At 34.9% G+C, this 20162-nt stretch overlaps 2 protein-coding genes and 1 pseudogene across 3 annotated transcripts; all 3 read left to right on the top strand.

Annotated features, from left to right (window-relative positions):
• Positions 1–1510: 1510 nt before the first annotated feature.
• On the top strand, positions 1511–2790 carry LOC121795170 (annotated as a pseudogene).
• Positions 2791–7467: 4677 nt separating this feature from the next.
• Positions 7468–8892, top strand: LOC121795169 (beta-D-glucosyl crocetin beta-1,6-glucosyltransferase-like). Its single transcript, XM_042193622.1, has one exon. The coding sequence runs from the start codon at positions 7468–7470 to the stop codon at positions 8890–8892; it is 1425 nt and encodes a 474-aa protein (XP_042049556.1).
• A 6602-nt stretch (positions 8893–15494) lies between these two features.
• LOC121794132 (ubiquitin-conjugating enzyme E2 34-like) lies at positions 15495–19124 on the top strand. 2 transcript variants are annotated; one of them, XM_042192163.1, is made up of 11 exons: positions 15495–15680; positions 16643–16669; positions 16760–16873; positions 16983–17037; positions 17573–17611; positions 17795–17858; positions 17950–18011; positions 18105–18144; positions 18233–18260; positions 18365–18456; positions 18671–19124. In XM_042192163.1, exons 3-11 carry the CDS (start codon positions 16817–16819, stop codon positions 18945–18947), a joined length of 714 nt encoding a protein of 237 aa, XP_042048097.1. In that variant the 5' UTR covers positions 15495–15680; positions 16643–16669; positions 16760–16816; the 3' UTR covers positions 18948–19124. The 2 variants fall into 2 exon arrangements, with proteins under 2 accessions (XP_042048097.1, XP_042048096.1); XM_042192162.1 differs by lacking the exon at positions 16643–16669.
• Positions 19125–20162: the final 1038 nt, after the last annotated feature.

The raw sequence follows: 20162 nt of genomic DNA, 5'->3' as shown, positions 1-20162 counted from the left end.
TGCGCAGAAAAATGGGTTTGATAAATTAAAAGTGAATCAATATTATTTTAAAGAGAATAAAAATTTACAAAAAATCTGAAAAATGTAAATAAATGGAGTTATTATTAAAAAAAAGAAGACAGAAAGTAAATTTGGAGGAAGAAAAATCTATGCACTTTCTCCGACTAGATTATTGTTTCTTTTGTTTATTTTTCAATACTTTAATTGAATAAATTGAAAAAAATAAAGTTATTATTAGACATGCGGTGAATGGGGCAATAGAAGGAAAAATGGCTACAGTTATGGATGCTCTAACCATTTCATATATTAGGCATATATGGGTAGTGATCAATTGCTAACTCATCATTTAATTGCTAACTACAACTAATTTAAGACCATAGGATTTTAGAAATCTTGTGGTCTACAATTTGTCATGTGTAATTTCATTTTTTATTTTTTAATATTAAAAAGATAATAGCAATTATCAAATTTAGAGTTTAGAAACACAATGTCAATACAGTGTATGAAATACATCAACACAAAGACATGACAATGTCAATACAATTTCATATTGACATTGTACAAGCATTGTATTGACATATTATTTGTCATGTATTGATATAAAACTGTTAACGAAATTTATGAAATTTTTTGAATTTTTTTTCAAATTTTGACATCAGAACATATGTAAGTGAGATCTCGTTAGAATCCTTATGAAATTATCTTTAATTTGATATATGTTGTGCAAAAAAATAATTTAAATCGAGAAAGTTATATACGTTTTAAAGTTATGGAATATTTTTCAAAAGTTAATTACAAATAATTTATTGTAAATTGACCTTAATATCCTTATTGACTTCTTCTAGGCCCTTGATTTGAATATATAATGACTATTATTTAATTATAGTTAGTAATTAAGTATTGAATTAGCAATATAACGCTTCACCAAAACATATATAAGTATATAAATAAACTGAATCGTTCACCATATCCACGTCAATATCTCTTCGTAAAAAACAAATATTTTGCAAAATATACTCGATAAGCCAAGAATATATTTGCTTGGGATATACAAAATGGTTTCTCAACCACTGATTTTATTTATCCAATAAAGAATCACTAATTCGTGTGACAAATACTAATTTATCAATACATCCCCCAAATCCCATCCAAATCATTTCCATTCGAATCACATATAAACCCTAAATTGGGAGAAAATATTCAGTAATATAGACGTGCAAAGTTGGTGTTCCATTTTTTTGACAAGTGATTTGATTCTAAATCAATTCATGATTCTAAAATATGAAAAAAATTCCCAAATATTTGTGACCCTCACATTAAAACATTTAAAAAAAAAGTTTATGGTGAAATATTATGCTAGCTTAATTCTAAAAAGATATTCTAAATCACCATCGGATTATGATAAGCTTTGATTTTCGGCTAGCCCGTCTCTAACTCTTCGATAAACCCTAATTATGAAAATTCCATTATAAAAATGGCATTATCAGTATCATTTTAGAAGGAATTGCACATGAATTCTCTACACATTCTAATGTTCCCATGGCTCGCCCACGCCCACATCTCCTCCTACCTCTCCCGCCGCAACTTCACCGTCCACCTCTGCTCCACCGCCGCCAACTTCAAGTCCATCGAGAACAATATCGGCACCTCCATCCGCATCGTCCAGCTCCACCTCCCCGAAACGCACCTCCCCCACCACCTCCACACCACCAACGGCCTCCCGCCCCGCCTCAAGCACACGCTCGACACGGCCGCGCCTGAGCTCCGCCGCGTCCTCGCCCAAATCCGCCCCGACCTCCTCGTCTACGATTTCTTCCAGCCATGGGCGGTCTCCCTCGGCGTCCCCGCCGTGGAGTTCATCGCCAGCAGCGCCACCATGATGGCCTACCTCTTCCACTGCTTCTCCAAGCCGGCCGCCTCCTTCCCCTTTCCCGAGATCTACTACCGGGATTATGAGCTCCCCGCGCTCGCGGCCGGCGAGAGAGTGAGGAGGGACGTCTTTGACGGGGTTGGCTTGTCAAACGGCGTCGTTTTTATCAAGGGTTTTAGGGAGATTGAGTCAAAGTATATTGACTATTTTGGCTGATTTGTTAGGGAAGAAAGTTGTTGGTGTTGGTGCCCTAGTCCAAGAAGCTACTAGCATTAATGGTAGCCATGAATTGATCCAATGGTTAGACAAAAAAGGAGAAAAGGTCTACTGTTTTTGTCTCTTTTGGGAGTGAGTATTTTCTTACTAAGGAAGATATTTTAGAGCTTGCTCATGGTTTGTAGCTTTCCAACTTCAACTTCATAGGTTTGGAGGATAACAAGATTGTTCTAGAAGATTCCTTGCCACTAGGGTTTCTTGAGAGGGTTGAGGGTAGGGGTTTGGTGGTGGAGGGGTGGGCTCCACAGGCTCAGATTTTAGGGCATGAGAGTGTGGTTGGTTTTGTGAGCCATTGTGGTTGTAGCTCAATGATGGAGAGCATGAAATTTGGTGTGCCTATTATAGCTATGCCTATGCATCTAGACCAACCGCTCAATGATAGGTTGGTGGAGCAAATTGGTGTGGGTGTGGAGGTGGTCCGTGGGATGCTTGAGAGGGAGGCGGTGGCCGCGGTCATACGCAGCGTGGTGGCCGATGAGGGCGTGAGGAGGAGTGCTGTGTCAATGAGTGAGAAGCTCCAAGTGAAAGTGGATCAAGAGATTGAGGAGGTTGTTCAAGTGCTTGTCAAGCTTTGCGAGAGCAACAAGAAGAACAAGACCAATGACTTACTGATTTTTGGTTACTTCTTTATTAGCAGGTTGTAAAATTTAATTTTGTAACGAACGTATAATTTGATTAAATTAATCATAACGATTATATTTTATGACCGATTTGAGGTACAAATCATTATTTTTCGCGTAATATTTAAGTTGAAAAATAGTTTATCCGTCCATTTTTTTATGTCTACCTGAAAATATTCATGTAAAAATGTACCACATCGATAAACTAAGGACACAAAAGGACACAAAGTATGAGAGCTAATTGTTCTAGAACAAAATCATAAAATAGATAACCGAATCAACTTATAATAATTTTCCCAGTATGTTTCATTTGTATATTGCGGTATCAAGAGTCACGAGTCGAAAAGATTGAAGATTTTAAATTATAATAATGAGATTAATAACACTGGTGATTATACTATTAATGTTGTTTACATAGGGGTGCATTATCGAGTATATCGAGATTAATAAGCCAAGAAGATTTTAAATCCTATGGTCTTAAATTAGTTATAGTTAGCAATTAAATGATGAGTTAGTAATTGATCACTCCCAATATGCCTTATATATGGAATGGTTAGAGCATCCTAGCCATTTTTCCTTCTTTTGCCCCATCCACCATTTTTCCTTCTTTTGCCCCATCCACCGCATGTCTAATAATATAAAGATGCGTGACTTTCTGTACATAGGAGATTAAGAAATGGAAGAAAATCAAAATAAAATCAAAGAAAATCAACCATGAAATACACGTCTACATGGAAGGGAGATAATCATGAGAAGTGTATAACCGTTGCATTGAGGATATTCCTAAACTAACCTTTTCGTTATTTATAAGTAATATTACTAATTACACATGGCATAAAAATCGGCCATCAGATTGAAATAATCAATGGTTTGGGATTTGTTTTATGTTTTACAAATATTTACCATAATGATATGACATCCTTACATTCATATATATATATATATAGGGATGTATTCATTTCCTTTTTGTATATTTTCTCTTTTTTCCTTCTTGATCTCAGCCCCACGATTTTGTCATCCGACGGTTAGATTAGTGCCACATGTCATTTAATAATGCAGAGTTTCTGTTGAATAATGCACACCGACTAATAATGCACCATTATAGTGTAATAATGCAGATTTTCAGTTGAATAATGCACACCGATTAATAATGCACCATTATAGTGTAATAATGCAGATCATCTGGACCGTTGATGAATGAGATCTAACGGCTCATATTAAGAAGAATAAAGGATCTAAGGGATGAATAGGAGAATAACGCTCCCATATATATATATATATATATATATATATATATATATATATATATATAGGGGAGCGTTATTCTCCTTTTCACATCTTAGATCCTTTTTCCTTCTTAATATTACGCGTTAGATCTAAGGCATCAACGGATCAGATTGATTCTATAAAACTGGTTCCGTGTTGCATTATAGAAGGTGGTTGTATGCATTACAGGGTTATTATTGACATTTGACGGAAAAGTAACTGCCACATTTTAGTATCTGCGAATAATGCACCACATGGTCACGAGTAATGCATATAATTGACTATATAATGCACAATATGTGAACTGCAATGCATACGAATAAGATGTACCATGTTATGATGTTTGGACACACGTTTCTTGTTTCCCCTAAGGGTTTAATAAGCTTAGGGGCTAGGGTATAGTACGTAGACACGTATGTAATCTTCACATGGTAACGAGTAATGGATATAATTGACTATATAATGCACAATTTGTGAACTGCAATGCATACGAACAAGATGTGCTGTGTTATGATGTTTGACACACGTTTCTTTTTTCCCCTAAGGGTTTAATAAGCTTAGGGGCTAGGGTATAGTACGTACGCATTAATAACAAATTATAAAACGATACGAATAATTCATCAAATTGTCACGAGTAATGGATGTTATTAACTATATAATGCACAATATGTGAACTGCAATGCATACGAATAAGATGTACCATGTTATGATGTTTGACACACGTTTCTTGTTTCCCCTAAGGGTTTAATAAGCTTAGGGGCTAGGGTATAGTACGTAGACATTACTAACAAATTGTTGTTATTGGAATATACGTCTGTGCATTATTTGGTTTAGGTAGTGCATTATGTAACTGTTAATTGTCATTATCTCAGTATATTATGCATTATTAGAGGTATTGTGTATATGGGTTAATCAACGGATTGAAGATTACATACGTGCATTTAGTAATGTCTACGTACTATACCCTAGCCCTAAGCTTATTAAACCCTTAGGGGAAACAAGAAACGTGTGTCAAACATCATAACATGGTACATCTTATTCGTATGCATTGCAGTTCACATATTGTGCATTATATAGTTAATAACATCCATTACTCGTGACAATTTGGTGAATTATTCGTATCGTTTTATAATTTGTTATTAATGCGTACGTACTATACCCTAGCCCCTAAGCTTATTAAACCCTTAGGGGAAACAAGAAACGTGTGTCAAACATCATAACACAACACATCTTGTTCGTATGCATTGCAGTTCACAAATTGTGCATTATATAGTCAATTATATCCATTACTCGTTACCATGTGAAGATTACATACGTGTCTACGTACTATACCCTAGCCCCTAAGCTTATTAAACCCTTAGGGGAAACAAGAAACGTGTGTCCAAACATCATAACATGGTACATCTTATTCGTATGCATTGCAGTTCACATATTGTGCATTATATAGTCAATTATATGCATTACTCGTGACCAAGTGGTGCATTATTCGTAGCGGTTTCCAGCCATTATTAGATTACTATTGTACCCTCATAATGCACAAAATAGGACAAATAATGCAACACGGGATTAATTACCCAATGTTGATCTTGACCGTCCATTTCTCTAATCTAATGGCTGATATTAAGAAGGAAAAAGGAGGAAATATAGGAAAAGGAAATGAATACATCCCTATATATATATATATATATATATATATATATATATATATATATATATGGGTTGCGTTAAAGATAGAACCATTCTTAAGTGTAGAACCTAGAACTCTACATATTTTATTCATTGGATGAGGAAAAAATGACGGTCAAGATTAAAAATCATACATATTAGACTATGTTTTCACGACATTCCGGACTCAACATGTGAAAAAGCTCACATGTTGATGGAAGAATGAATGAAACGAAGAAGAGTCCATGCATGCTTTATTTTTTCACTTCTCTGCATTCACCCATTAATAATAGTTTTGGTTGTAATGGGAAGTTGCTGTGCAAATCAACACCATTGGATTAAAAGATCTAACGACCTCCGTTTGACATTGGTTCTACGTTTAAGAATGGTTCTACGTTTAAGAATGGTTCTATCTTGATCACAATATATATATATATATATATACTCCCTCCGTTCCATAGTAGTGGAGACACTTCTTTTTGACACAGAGATTAAGAAAAATTATGTTAATTGGATTAAGTAAAAGAAGAATAAAGTAGGAAATGAAAAAGGTAGAGAGATGAAGATAGTAAAGTAAGAGAGTGTAAAGTAAGTGAAAAGAAATGTGTTGACTTTTACTAAAAAGAGAAATGACTCCACTACTATGAAACATACTAAAATGACAAAATGACACTCCACAACTATGAAACGGAGGGAGTACTTATTTTGTATTTCATCACATATAATTATTCTATGGCCATGAATTTGTCATTTGAACATTATAAGTTGAGTATTAATTTTTTATATTGATGATGTTTCGGTATAGAATTATTTCAGTTGTTAAAGTGTGATTGTCTATATGTAATCGAGATCCAAAGTGTTTTAATTGATATAAATTGGCCAATCCATTATTTTGGCTTTGGGTTTTGGCTGGCCCATTCCACAACAAAATAAAGATCATCAAGGCATTCTCATTCCAAAGATAATTGTTCACTCTCTTAATTAAATTCTATTCAAGTAACACACATACACACAAAAAAAGCCCTAGTTCTTAAAGAGAATAAAGTTACGGTAAATAGGGCACAAGGGAAAATGGTTACAGTTAAAAGTTACGGTTTGCTCTAAAAATTCCATATATAAGGCGTATATAACTCTATAAATAAGCTCTGATTCTTTGATCACCATACCCACATCAAGATCTCTTTGGATAAAACAAAGATTTTGCAAAACATACTCTATAAACCAAGAATATATTTTCTCGGAATATACACAATGGTCTCTCAACCTTGCATTGATTTTATTTATTCAATAATAAATCATAAATTCGTATGAAAAAAACTAATTCATCCATTTCGAATCACATATTAACCCTAAAAAAATCACATATTAGTATAAACCAGAGATGAATCGGTGCGTCAAATTTTGAATCTAATTCTATTCATAATTCTAAAATATCGAAAATTCCCCAAAACTTAAAAAAATCATCTCTGGTGAAATAATGAATCAAAAATTCGTTTTACCTAAACTAATTCATCCATTTCGAATCACATATAAACCCTAAATTAGGAGGAAATATTCACTACTCCTACTATAGACTTACCATATGACAATACGAATTGGTGTGTCATTTTCTAAATCCATTCACGATTCTAAAAAATTTTCTCCAAAATTTGTGATCCTCACATAGAAACATAAAAAAGTGAAATATTGTGCTATCTTAATCGAATAATGAAACAAACGAATTCTTGGTAAGAAATATTCACACAAAAATGTGACACTCGATCTATAAAAATGGCACGATCTCAAGAACTTCATCACACACTAGAAAATTTCTTCTCTAAAAAAATTCTCATGGATTCTCCATTAAACATCCTAATGTTCCCATGGCTTGCACACGGCCACATCTCCCCCTACCTCGAGCTCGCCAAGCGCCTCTCCCGCCGCAACTTCACCGTCCACCTCTGCTCCACCGCCGCCAACTTCAAATCCATCGAGGCAAACATCAGCGGCGGCAAGGAATATTCCATCCGCCGCGTCGTTCTCCACCTCCCTGAAACGCACCTCCCCCGCCGCCTCCACACCACCAACGGCCTCCCCCCCGAGCACATGGACGGCCTCAAGGAGACGCTGGACATGGCTGCCCCCGAGCTCCGCCGCGTCCTCGCCGAACTCCGCCCTGACCTCCTCGTCTACGACTTCCTCCAGCCGTGGGCCCCGCTCGTCGCGTCGGAGCACGGCGTCCCCGCGGTGGAGTTCATCACCAGCAGCGCCACCATGAACGCCTACCTCTTCCACTTCTTCTCATCCGCGGTGGACGACTTCCCCTTCCCGGAGATCTACTACCGGGAGTATGAGCTCGTCCACCGCGACCGCCTGCTCGCGGCGGACGAGGGGGTAAGGAGGAACGCCTTTGCCGGGGTCCGCCGCTCAAACGGCGCCGTTTTGATCAAGGGCTTTAGGGAGATTGAGGCCAAGTATAGTGACTATTTGGCTGAATTGCTTGGGAAAAAGGTTGTGGCTGTTGGTGCCCTAGTCCAAGAAGCTAATACCATTAGTGGCAGCCTTGAATTGATCAATTGGTTGGACAAAAAGGAGAAAAGGTCTACTGTTTTTGTCTCTTTTGGGAGTGAGTATTTTCTTACCAAGGAAGATATTTTAGAGCTTGCTCATGGCTTGGTGCTTTCCAACTTTAACTTTATATGGGTGATTAGGTTTCCCAAAAGGGAGGATAACAAGATAGTTCTAGAAGATTCCTTGCCACTAGGGTTTCTTGAGAGGGTTAAGGGGAGGGGTTTGGTGGTGGAGGGGTGGGCCCCACAGGCACAGATTCTAGAGCATGAGAGTGTGGGTGGCTTTGTGAGCCATTGTGGTTGTAGCTCAATGATGGAGAGCATGAAATTTGGTGTGCCTATCATAGCAATGCCTATGCATATTGACCAGCCGCTCAATGCTAGGTTGGTGGAGCTGATTGGTGTGGGTGTGGAGGTGGTCAGGGACGGCCGGGGGAGGCTCGAGAAGGAGGTCGTGGCCGAGGTCATACGACGTGTGGTGGGCGATGAGGGCATCAGGAGGAGTGCTATTTCCTTGAGGGAGAAGCTCCGACTCAAGGGAGATGAAGAGATTGACGAGGTTGTGGCCGTGTTTGTTAAGCTTATTTGGGAGAACAAGATGAAGAAGAGGAACAAGAAGAGCAAATGGCTAGCTAGCTTTCATTGAAATACTCTGTAGGAGTATTTTTTTAGTTTCTGAGTTCTTGTTATTTACTACTAGTACTAATTTCTTTTTCATGTTAGTTACTAGTATAGTAGTACTAGTTTTTTTTTCAGTCCGCTGCATATAGTTTTTTAAATGCAGTTGGTTTTTATTCGGACGCCATAATCTGTAATTTTTTTAAATGCAGTTGGTGAATTTGAATTGTTTTTGAGTGAATTATGAGACTTGTCTTTTTTAATATTAGTGACATGATGCAATGCCTTTATAACTTTGACTGTGTTTTTTAACTTAAACCAAAAATTTAAATATTTAATAATGGTTGTAAACATTGATTTAATTTACGATGACAGAATATATAAAAAAAATTGATTGAATTAGTTTTGTAATAAACATGTAATTTGGTCAAGTTAATCACAATGGTTATATTATAAGCTATTTGTGGTACAAAATCTTTATCTTTTTGTGGAGAAATAGTTAAGTTAAATAATAGTTGATCGTCAATTTTTGAAATCTCCATGATATCCTGGTGTCTAGGATCAAAATCAAAATCAAAATCATTAAGTAAACATATATTTAGGACCAAATTAAAATGGACTTTAGTTTGTACGAAAATTAAAGAATTCGGAATTTAACTAAGTAAATAAATGCTAGTACTAAATTTCTACAAAAATTACTAAGTAGAGGCATAAAATATTCTGAATTTTATCCTCTATACATGGATAAAAACCTACCACAGTGCTAGTGGAAAAGCAGTGGGTTTAGGTTGGCCGATCCAATTTTTGGGTTGGCCCATTTTCTGAGTGGGCCTATTCGTCCCAAAACGATTCTGGTCGATTTTTTACTAGCGCAGTCAAACTATAATCTATGATTGAGTTCTGAGATAAAATATATAGGTGATGTTCGGTTTCCTAGATAAAATAATACTATCAAGATATAATTTAGGATTGAGTTATGAGATTAATTTAGTCATAGGGGATTAGCTATGATTAATTATCCAATGATTATCCATCTAGAATTAGGTTGTGTGATTGAATCTCATGAACCAAACACACTACATATTTAATCACGGGATACAATCTTGCAACCAAACACCCACATACAATACTACTTAATTCTCATCAAATTATATTAAAATTAATTCATAATTATAATAAAATAAATAAATGTATAGATCCGTATCATGGGTCCACATTTCACTAACTTTTTTTCCTTATTTTTTCTTTACAAAGTCAAACAACCTCTTAAAATAAGTGTCATGGCGGACATGAGGAGCATATCACAACCACTTGTTCTCTCTTCCCTTTATACTTGGAACTCATTTCACCATATTTTAGATTAATCCTTTGAGAGTTGCTTCTTCCATCCCATCCCCTTTAGGGATCACATCTTTAACAACATTCGGGAATCATAGGCCCGCACTCGTTGATCCAACAACAAGTGCGGGCCGAGGGTATCCATCATCTTCTACAATAATGCATCCACCTCTTGGGATTCGTTTCCCTTTCACAGCAGAATTCATCAGGATGGAATTGATCAAGCACGACCGCGCTGCTGCAGGTGGCGCTGGTCTCATCCGTGCCTTGAGGTGAGCTGTGGAAGCCGGATCATGTCTTTCTCATTCCACCCATTTATTCTGTTTAAAACATATATACTAGCTTACTACATGCTTATTCTTAAACTTATTAGCTTCAACTTACACACGTTAACTAACAAAATTTAATATATATATATATATATATATATATATATATATATATATATATATATATATATATATATATATATAGGGTTTTGATCCATGCAAAACCATTCTTAATACAAAAATGCAGAACCAAGCATACAAAAGTCATTTTTAGGTCATTGTAAGCTTATTTTTACGTCATTATAGTAAGGATGACATGAAATGATCTTAACATGACCTCAAACCCAAAGTTTATAATATGACCTAAAACTGTTTTACAATGACTCTCTGTGTTTTTGTTTAATTATTGACCATTAGATTGTCAAATCTCATGGTCAAGATTTGGTCTGGATTTTGTATTGAGATCAAGTTTTGTATTGATCATTTTCCTATATATATATATATATATATATATAGGGAGATGATCAAAATAAGTATGTGTTTAAATCCAGAAATGCAGACCAAATCTTGGCCCTAGGATTAGATGATCTAATGGTCAATAATTAACCAAAAACACGGAAGGTCATAATTAAGCAATTTTAGGTCATATTATAATATTTGGGTTTAATGTCATGCTAAGATCGTTTTATGTCATGCTTTGTTAGCATGACCTAAAAATTACCTAATTATGACCTAAAAGTGACTTAATTATGATATTGTTCTGCGTTTCTGTATTTAAATCTAGTTTTGCATAGATCAAAACCCTATATATATATATATATAGGCATAGCCTATACTTATATTTGTACTTCACTTAATACTCAAATTGAAAATATCAAATAAGTGCATGCTATATTTGTAGTATTTTTGAAAGTAACCGTGAGATCGAGATTCGAGCTATAGTTTAAGAATAACACGAATATTTATTGATTTAGATAAGTAATGAGATTGATTCCGGTAGAATTAAATGATAGACGTACATACCTAGTTGAAGGTGCACTTGACTCACGATGGCATGCATCGAATTTATAACCATATTTCACACATTGACGTGGGTCATGAAAATATATTGAGAGAGGATGATGGCAAATTGGCAATCATCAACCATCTCTTTCTTACTCATTTTTTGTTCCTTTTATTTTCTCATCTCTCAATTAATCACTTTGGAAAGTTGATTCTTTGTGTGTGTTTAGTTAGATATTTGAGTACCTATATATAAGCAAATTTTGGAAGACTTTTTGAAACTTTATTTAACTCATAATAGTAGAATAATACAACACTTGTAATATTATTGTTAGCAAATAATATTGTGTCACTAAGATATATACTCAAGAATCTGCTTTCTCTTATGTCTCTGACTCTGTCTGCGATCATTCAAAATTTGAGGAACTAAACTAACTTTGAGTAGGGTCAATTCAACCAAGTTTTTATGACAGTTTTTAAATTAAAAGATGTTTCGATATTCGTTATGCTACTAAATATATTAATCAGAAAAATCGGTGTCTTCTCTTTTTCCTTTTCCTTTTTTTTTGTTTTTGTAAAATATCCCTTCTTAGGTAAATAAAAAACTTCTGTACAACAGCAATTAGTTTCTTAACAAACATGTAATTTGAATAAATTATAGCGATATTTTATGAGCGACTTGTTATAAACTGGGGTACAAGTTGGATTAGATATGCTACACATGACTTCTTCATTTTTCTAACAAAATAGAATGATTATCCCCACTAATTTTCCAGTTGATGTAACAAGTTTAACCTCTATAATTAAAAAAATGGGCCTTAAACGAATAATAGATTAATAGTGGTGCACTTACATTTTAACAAGGCTCATAGAAAAGTCTTGTAACCGACGACTCTAGCATATAGTACTATTGATTTCAATGATGCTTGCTGCATATGATCATGACCTACTCATCTCTATCAGCCTAATTAAACTTTTATGAATCTTAGAGATGTAATTGCAAATGAAATCAAAGGATGTATCAAGAATGGATAATTTATTTGCTTAAATATTACTCAAAAAAGTATACACATGAAAGGTTCCGGTCTAGAGTTGCTAAGTGGGTTGAGTTGGGCTATAAACTGATCCAACTAGCTCAGAGGCGGAGCCAGGATTTCATTGTAAGAGGGGCAAAATTATAATATAGGATATTTTTAATATATTTTAAGAGGGGCGATTGGTATAATTTTATATATATATTCAAAAATTTGCAATAAATGTATAGAGGTGAAGAAGGAGTAAGGAGGGGCATTTGCCCCACCTTCAACCATGCTAGATCCGCCCCTGAACTAGCTTGAGGCACGGTCCAACCGAAACCAACGACAATCTGATTTGACTGAGTTGGTTTCTTTTTAAAATTGTGGACCCAGTGTAACTTAATTAGGTCCACTTTGTGAGAGTATATATTTATATCGAGTTGCAATGACTAAATATTAATTATAAGTATCGAGTAATTGTAAGATCTGCTTTTCAAACTGTAGTTCAATATATAAGCATTTGATGATATTAGAACTTTAAGGGGATTGATAATGCCACATACATTATATTTTAAATTAAAAAAAATTATTAATTAAACTAAAAAGGTATTAATGTCAATTCTCTCTCATCAAAATCATCTTAAAACTTTAAATTTACGTAACTCTCTCGATTTAAAAAAAATCACAAAAAATATACCAAATTAAAGATAACTTTATAAGGATTCCAACGAGATCTCAATTGCATATGTTCCGACGATATTAGGGTGATGAAATTTTATAAATTTTATTTCAATTTTCGTATAAGTTGATAAGCAGATTTTATCAACAAATGTAAAAAAATCTCAATATAGTCTATGCAAAATCTCAATATAATATAGGTAAAATATCAATAAAATTGTGTTGATGTTTTCTTGTACTTGTGTTGATATTCTCATGTCATATTGTTGATATTTGTAATACACTATGTTGATATAAAAACACCCACGAAAATTACCATATGATAACATAATGGCGATATTACCCTTTTGTTGATATTTTGTCTACTATTTATTGAAATTTGTGAGCTTTAATCTCATCCACTCATTTCAAAATCTAAGGGTGTAGATTTAGTCTTAGTTTTGGATTATGATGTTATAAGCATTAGAAAAGGACCCTAGAACTATATGTAATGATATATTAGTTTATTACCCTATTAAATAAATATATATGCTCACATTTATCTTATATGTAATTATTTTTAAGAAATTGAATTAAAAGACGGATTTGGAAAAGGTATAAATGAATAGAAATAATTATGATTAATATAATGTTAAAATTAAGATCACAAGGTGACGGATAAATGGGTCTTATATTATATGGGGCGATTTCAAGATCTACTAAGAGGCCTGGCCAAGCCTGGGCTTAAAAAAGTCCAGTTAGAGCGAGCCTGCATTTAAAAAGTCAAATTAAAAATTAATTTGACATTTAAACGATGTCGATTCCAATGTAGGTTTGAGACCCATGTTTTGAAATTTGTCGTTATTATATAGTACTACATCCGTTGCATAATAGATGTCACACTTTCCTTTTTAGTTTGTCCCACAAAAGATGTCTCATTTTTCTTTTAAAAAAAGCTCCCTATCACATTAATATATATTATTAGGAGTCGAATAATCATGACAACTAGGCTGTCAAACTTGAGTTCTTGTGGTGTAGCAAATCATATCCCACATCGGAGAATGAACAAGAGTTGCAAGCATATAAATGAGCTACCCCAACTCCATTAGTATGAGGCCTTTTGGGGAGTACCCCAAGAGCAAAACCGTGAGGGCTTTGCCTAAAGCGGACAATATCATACTAATGTGGAGTTCGGGTGTGCACCACCGGGACCCAACAGTGGTATCAGAGCCTTGGTTCAGGGGCTGGGCCTGTGTGGCTCGGGGTTCGGTGGGTTGCGCTTGCAAGTTCTCCGATGTCTCTGCGTGAGCTCGACTAAGACCTGGGGTGACCTGTGGACCTGTAACATGGGGCAGACATGTGGTCTTGGTTTGAGGGGAGGTTTGTGGTGTAGCAAACCATATCCCACATCGGAGAATGAACAAGAGTTGCAAGCATATAAATGAGCTACCCCAACTCCATTAGTATGAGGCCTTTTGGGGAGTACCCCAAGAGCAAAACCGTGAGAGCTTTGCCTAAAGCGGACAGTATCATACTAATGTGGAGTTCGGGTGTGCACCACCGATACCCAACAGTTCTCAATTGAATCTCTTATAGAATTGGCGACAAGAGAATAGTTGGAGAGTATAGATCATGATTTTAAGTTCAATTGTCATTAACAATATAGCTGATGAATTTTACTTGAAAATATTGAGGATGAGCTATATCTACCTCCCAAACTATTTGAAGCAAAATTTTTTGTATATAAGTATTTTCGAGGAAGATAGTCATATCTGTGTGTCAACGCTTGAAAAACTACGCGTTTTCGAAGGATTTTTAAAACCAAAGGGATAAATGTTCGGAAACAATTGCACAAGAGTACGTGAAAGAGTTGATTGATAGAAATCTCATTTTAGTTGATAAGTTGGAGTCTATTGAAAATGTTAAGTATTGGAGTACAATAAATTCATGATTTGTTTCGAGATTTGTGTTTGAAAGAAGTAGACAATCGTGTCATGAAGGATGATGATCCAATTAATGATAGGGAACACTGAGTTGTTCTTAAAACTCCACTGTTATTAAAAAGTGAAGTTTTGGGATCTTCGGCACGTGCTTGTTCCATTATAGCCTCATTTTTAGTCATTTAAATAATTAAATTTTAGTAAAAAATATGAAATAAAAAAATAAATATCCATAAATTTATTTATTAAATTATGATTAATTGATCATGAATTACTCTCCAAGAGAGATGGTGAACATAAGAATTTAACTTAACTTAACTTAACTTAACTTAACTTAGGGGTTTCATAATTAATAAAATTATTTTTACCTCAACATTCAAGTAGGGTTATAAGTTATAACCATCTTTTAATTCCCAAAAAGAAATTAGGAGTAACAATTTAAGCTCAAAAATATATCCTCTGCCCAAATTCAACGCGTTGGATTTTGTTGAGTGGTTAGAATTAATTATCCAAGATTAAAAAATCGCTGAAAGCTGAACTCTGCTAAAGACTTTTCGATCAATTGTTCGTTTGATTTTGGGTTCTCTAACTCCGGTAAGGACTCAGTTTATACTACTGTTTTTTTGGCTCTTTTGATTTTCGGATTTATGTTTAATTTTCTAATTAGATTGAGATTCAAAAATGTGAGAGAGATTACCGATTTGTTTAATTTTCTGATTTTGATTGATAATCGATTACGCTTGTATATGCGCAATTGGGGTTAGATCAATTTGGGAAATGAAATTATCGAAAGTTAGAAGTTCCTAAATTTGCCTCTGGGGATGTTGGGGTATAAGGGCTATGAGTTTGACTGCATTCTTGGAAAATTTTGGATTATTCGTTGATGATTGACCAATAGGTAATTATTTCTAGGATTTGTAGCAATGGTGATTGTTGAGCAGAAGATGCTGTTAATGTTTCCGCATTCATTAGTCAGTCGCCGCCTTAGTTAACACCATTCTGTGCATCTATTGGTCAATCTGTTGTGATTCCTAATATCACGTAGAGATTACTTTTGCTGAATACTGATGAAGATGGCAAGGAGCTGAGTTTCTATTGAATTTGTAAAGTTTGTAGGAAGTTAGCACTTTAGTAATTTTTTCTTCGATAAGAAGTGGCAATCACGACCGGGGCCTAATTTAACATCTGAACCGTGGCCCTGTTTAGTGGGGGCTTATTTAATTGATTTAAAGAGATGGGAGCATGTTGGTTAAAAATAATGGATGGTAGCTTAAATAGGTGTTTGGTGTGATTACGGATATTGCCTAATTTACGAGGATTTAGAGAATAGGAGCAGGTTGGTTAAAAATAATAGATGTTTGGAGTTATTACGATATTGCCAAATACTCCATTGCACTAAAAGTTTTTCACAACTGATTTGATATTCTTCCAATTTGGGAATTGTTATTTGATCATGTCTGAATGATCTCCTCTTGCATCTCTCATCTGAAAATGGGAAAATGTACTGTCTGATTATGTTCTTCTGTTTTGATGTGTGTACTATTGAATTGCTTCAGTGGAACTTCGGTCATTGAAATTTCAGTGTAAGTCGTATTGTGTATTGCCTGTTGGCAATTTAAAGAAAAGAAGGGGAAAAAGTTTTTTAAAGTTAAAGACAAACTTTCGCTTAGCAGGGAACATCCTATTCGATACTGTGGACAAGATCAATATCCCCTGTAAGCAACATTCAAATGGCCGAAAAAGCATGTTTAAAGCGCCTCCAAAAGGAATATAGAGCCCTATGTAAAGTAAGTCGTTTTCAACTTCTGGAAATGCTTGAAATTTCATGCATGGGGCTATGGATATCCTTTCTGGTGAACTTCATTTAACGTTATATACTGATGATGTCACATACAGGAACCTGTCTCCAATGTCGTGGCACGCCCTCTGCCAAATGACATCCTTGAGTGGCGTGAGTCTTCCTTGCCTATTATTAAAACTTACTTCTATAGTTATTTTATTATTATTTTACAGTAGCATGTGGTTCCCCACCTCTTTCTGAACATGTTCTTAAGCATAGTTTGCTTTCATTTTTTCCCGGGAATATAAATAGTTTCTTTCTCATTCATTTGACAAATATGTTTGTCCACAAGTAAATGATTGGTTATACTTTGGAACCAGCTAATAATGGTAGTTCATCACTTCATCTACATTTTCCTGCAGCATATTAGTTGATGGGAGGTTAGTTCCCATCTTTTGTTGTTGTCTAAGATACTCTCCATAGTATTGATTGTGGAAATTGCGTTAAAGATGAGACAGCTAATTTTCTTTGTGATGGGGTTCTTCTTTCCAGTTATATTCTCATTGAAGTCAAGATCTTTGATAGTGTATCTGAAGAGCTAAATGGTGTCACTGGTGTTGATTATTTTGTTTAAATCATGATATCTAATGGTTGTTTCAGATTAATTATGTAATGATATGACTCTTTTTCCTAATTCTGTGTTCAGATTATGTTTTGGAGGGAAGTCAAGGAACACCCTTTGCAGGTTTTTGGCTCTTTTATTTTCCATCTATAACATGTCTGATTCAGGAGGATAGTTATAAATGGGTTGCATGCGTACTGTGTTTATCTGCAGATGAACTACTAATGCTTTTAACCCTGGACTGTTTTGTGTCTTTGTACTAAATAATTGTCTTTGATTTTCTTTTACAATCTCTGATCATTCAAGGTGGATATTACTATGGAAAGATAAAGTTTCCACCAGAGTACCCATTTAAACCTCCGGGAATCACGTAAGTTTTCATCTCTTATGCCATGTCTCCTCCTTTAAGCATGATGTTGCAATCTACTGTTCATTTAAAATGTTCTCCATATGCTGTGTAGCATGACTACTCCAAATGGACGCTTTATGACACAAAAGAAGTTATGCCTGTCCATGAGTGATTGTAAGTTATTTGTTGTTGCTCTAGCATATTATTTCCTCGTGTTATCTGTACTCATTCTCTTGTGTCACACTATTTATTTGATTCCTTTTCCAGTCCATCCTGAGAGTTGGAACCCCATGTGGTCTGTCTCAAGGTAAAGGATTGTCTAGAAAAATATCGCTCTTCATTTTCTCTACCAATTATATAAGTTTATTGTGCTGATTTTTCCCATTTCTATGCAGCATACTGAATGGCCTCCTTTCATTCATGGTGGGTTCCATGCTAATGGGGAATTTGATCATTTTAAACTAGTAAACTAGTTTCCACAGTCGAAATATACAACCAGGTGCTATTTGTTTTCTATTTTGTTTCAGATGGACAATAGTCCTACCACTGGCAGTGTCTCAAGTACAGACGCAGAGAAAAAGAGGCTTGCAAGTACTTCCCTGGCTTTTAATTGTAAAATGTAAGTCTTACTTAAGGATATGCATTCTCTTTTATCTTCATTTCTTGGTCTGCGTAAGATGAATTAAAAGTGCCTTTTATTTTGTTTATTGTTACCAAATCATCAGTTAATTTATTCACCAATATATTGCTGTTGAATGATGAACATTAGTTACTTGTTTTAACATCTGGGAGTTATGATTGATCTCAAAGCTCTCTTTTTTTGTTCCAAACAGCCCAACTTTTAAGAAACTATTTCCAGAGTACCTGGAGAAATACGAACAACAGTTAGCGACCGAGCAATCTGCTGATCAGGCAGCACAAGAATCCGTCAGGGATGAAAGTTCCCGCCCCACATTAAAGAAACGTGGATCCCAGGTGGATGCGAATAACGTAGACGTCCCAAAAGAGGTAAATAACCAGCAGAAACGCGGGTCTTTCCCTACCTGGTTGTCAGTGATGCTCGTTTGCATTTTCGCTGCTGTAATGGCTCTACCCCTGCTTCAACTGTGATGATATATGGCCATCTTGAAAGGGATATTTTGAGTGTGATTTAGGTGTAATATTAGCATTCTCTAAAGCTGTGGCAATTACTTGATATCTTATAAGTCTTAAATGTACCGAAACAGGACCTGTACAGTGGTCGTGCAAATGAAGGAAATATGATTTGAATCCATGTATTGTGTATTACTCCTTTCCTTCACTCGTGGTTTGTGTCTAAAGTAGCTTAACCCACTTTTTTTGTGCTTTAAAAGAGTAATTTTTTTGGAATGACCCCTTAATAGTGGGATGACTCATTACATAATTAATCAACACATTAAATTCAAGTGCATTCATTAGCTGAGGTTTCAATTCCAATGCCTGAAATCCTCTGTTTGTCTTTTCCTCCTTTTCTGGTCTTTTGTCTTCTACTTGAGCTTCCACTTCCTCCACTGAAGTGGAATATTTATCCTAGTTATATGTTTAGTTGATGAACTATTAAATATATTAACTTTAAAATTTGAAAGTTCAGTTTTTTAAACTTTTGCCAAGTTGTTATTTTGCATATCAACTTTAAAATTCGCCCATATATTATTGAAGTGTCATTTGTTTTGATATTGCAACTAATAAAGTTTTTGAGGCTAACATGACTTGAAAAATTATTTAAGTGGCACTGTAGAAAGTCAACCAAAATAACCTCACAAGACATAGTAAACATCAAAATGACATCAACTAAATTAAAGAATAAATTGCTTGCTGAATTTCTGTACACTTTTCTTCTTCAAGACCATCGACTCACATTATTTGTCAAAAGTTCACATGTTCATGTCACATTGTGAATAAGTCCCAAGTTCTAACTCCTAAATACATCTAAGAGGAATGATATGCTACATACCTTATGTGAGCATCACTCTCGTTTGACACGCATTTAACGTTGTTCGTTTCGATTTATCTGTTTAGTTTGATTCTAATACATTAAAAAATGTTATTGCAATTTTTAATTTCAAAAAATTCATAAAAATCAAAGCTCGATTTGCTCGTTTTCTCTATAATTTCAAATAAAATAATAAATAAAGCTTTGGTTTTTATGAATTTTGTGAAATTAAAAATTGCAATAACATTTTTTAATGTATTAGAATCAAACTAAATAAATAAATTGAAATAAACGAACAACGTTAAACGTGTGTCAAACGAGAGTGATGCTCACATAGGGTAGGTAGCATATCATTCCTCCTACATCTAAATTCA

This window comes from Salvia splendens, chromosome 3 (assembly GCF_004379255.2).
Source record: "Salvia splendens isolate huo1 chromosome 3, SspV2, whole genome shotgun sequence".
Lineage (NCBI taxonomy): Eukaryota > Viridiplantae > Streptophyta > Magnoliopsida > Lamiales > Lamiaceae > Salvia > Salvia splendens.
Note: the sequence above shows the minus strand (reverse complement) of the source record. Positions and strands in the feature narration are given on the sequence as shown.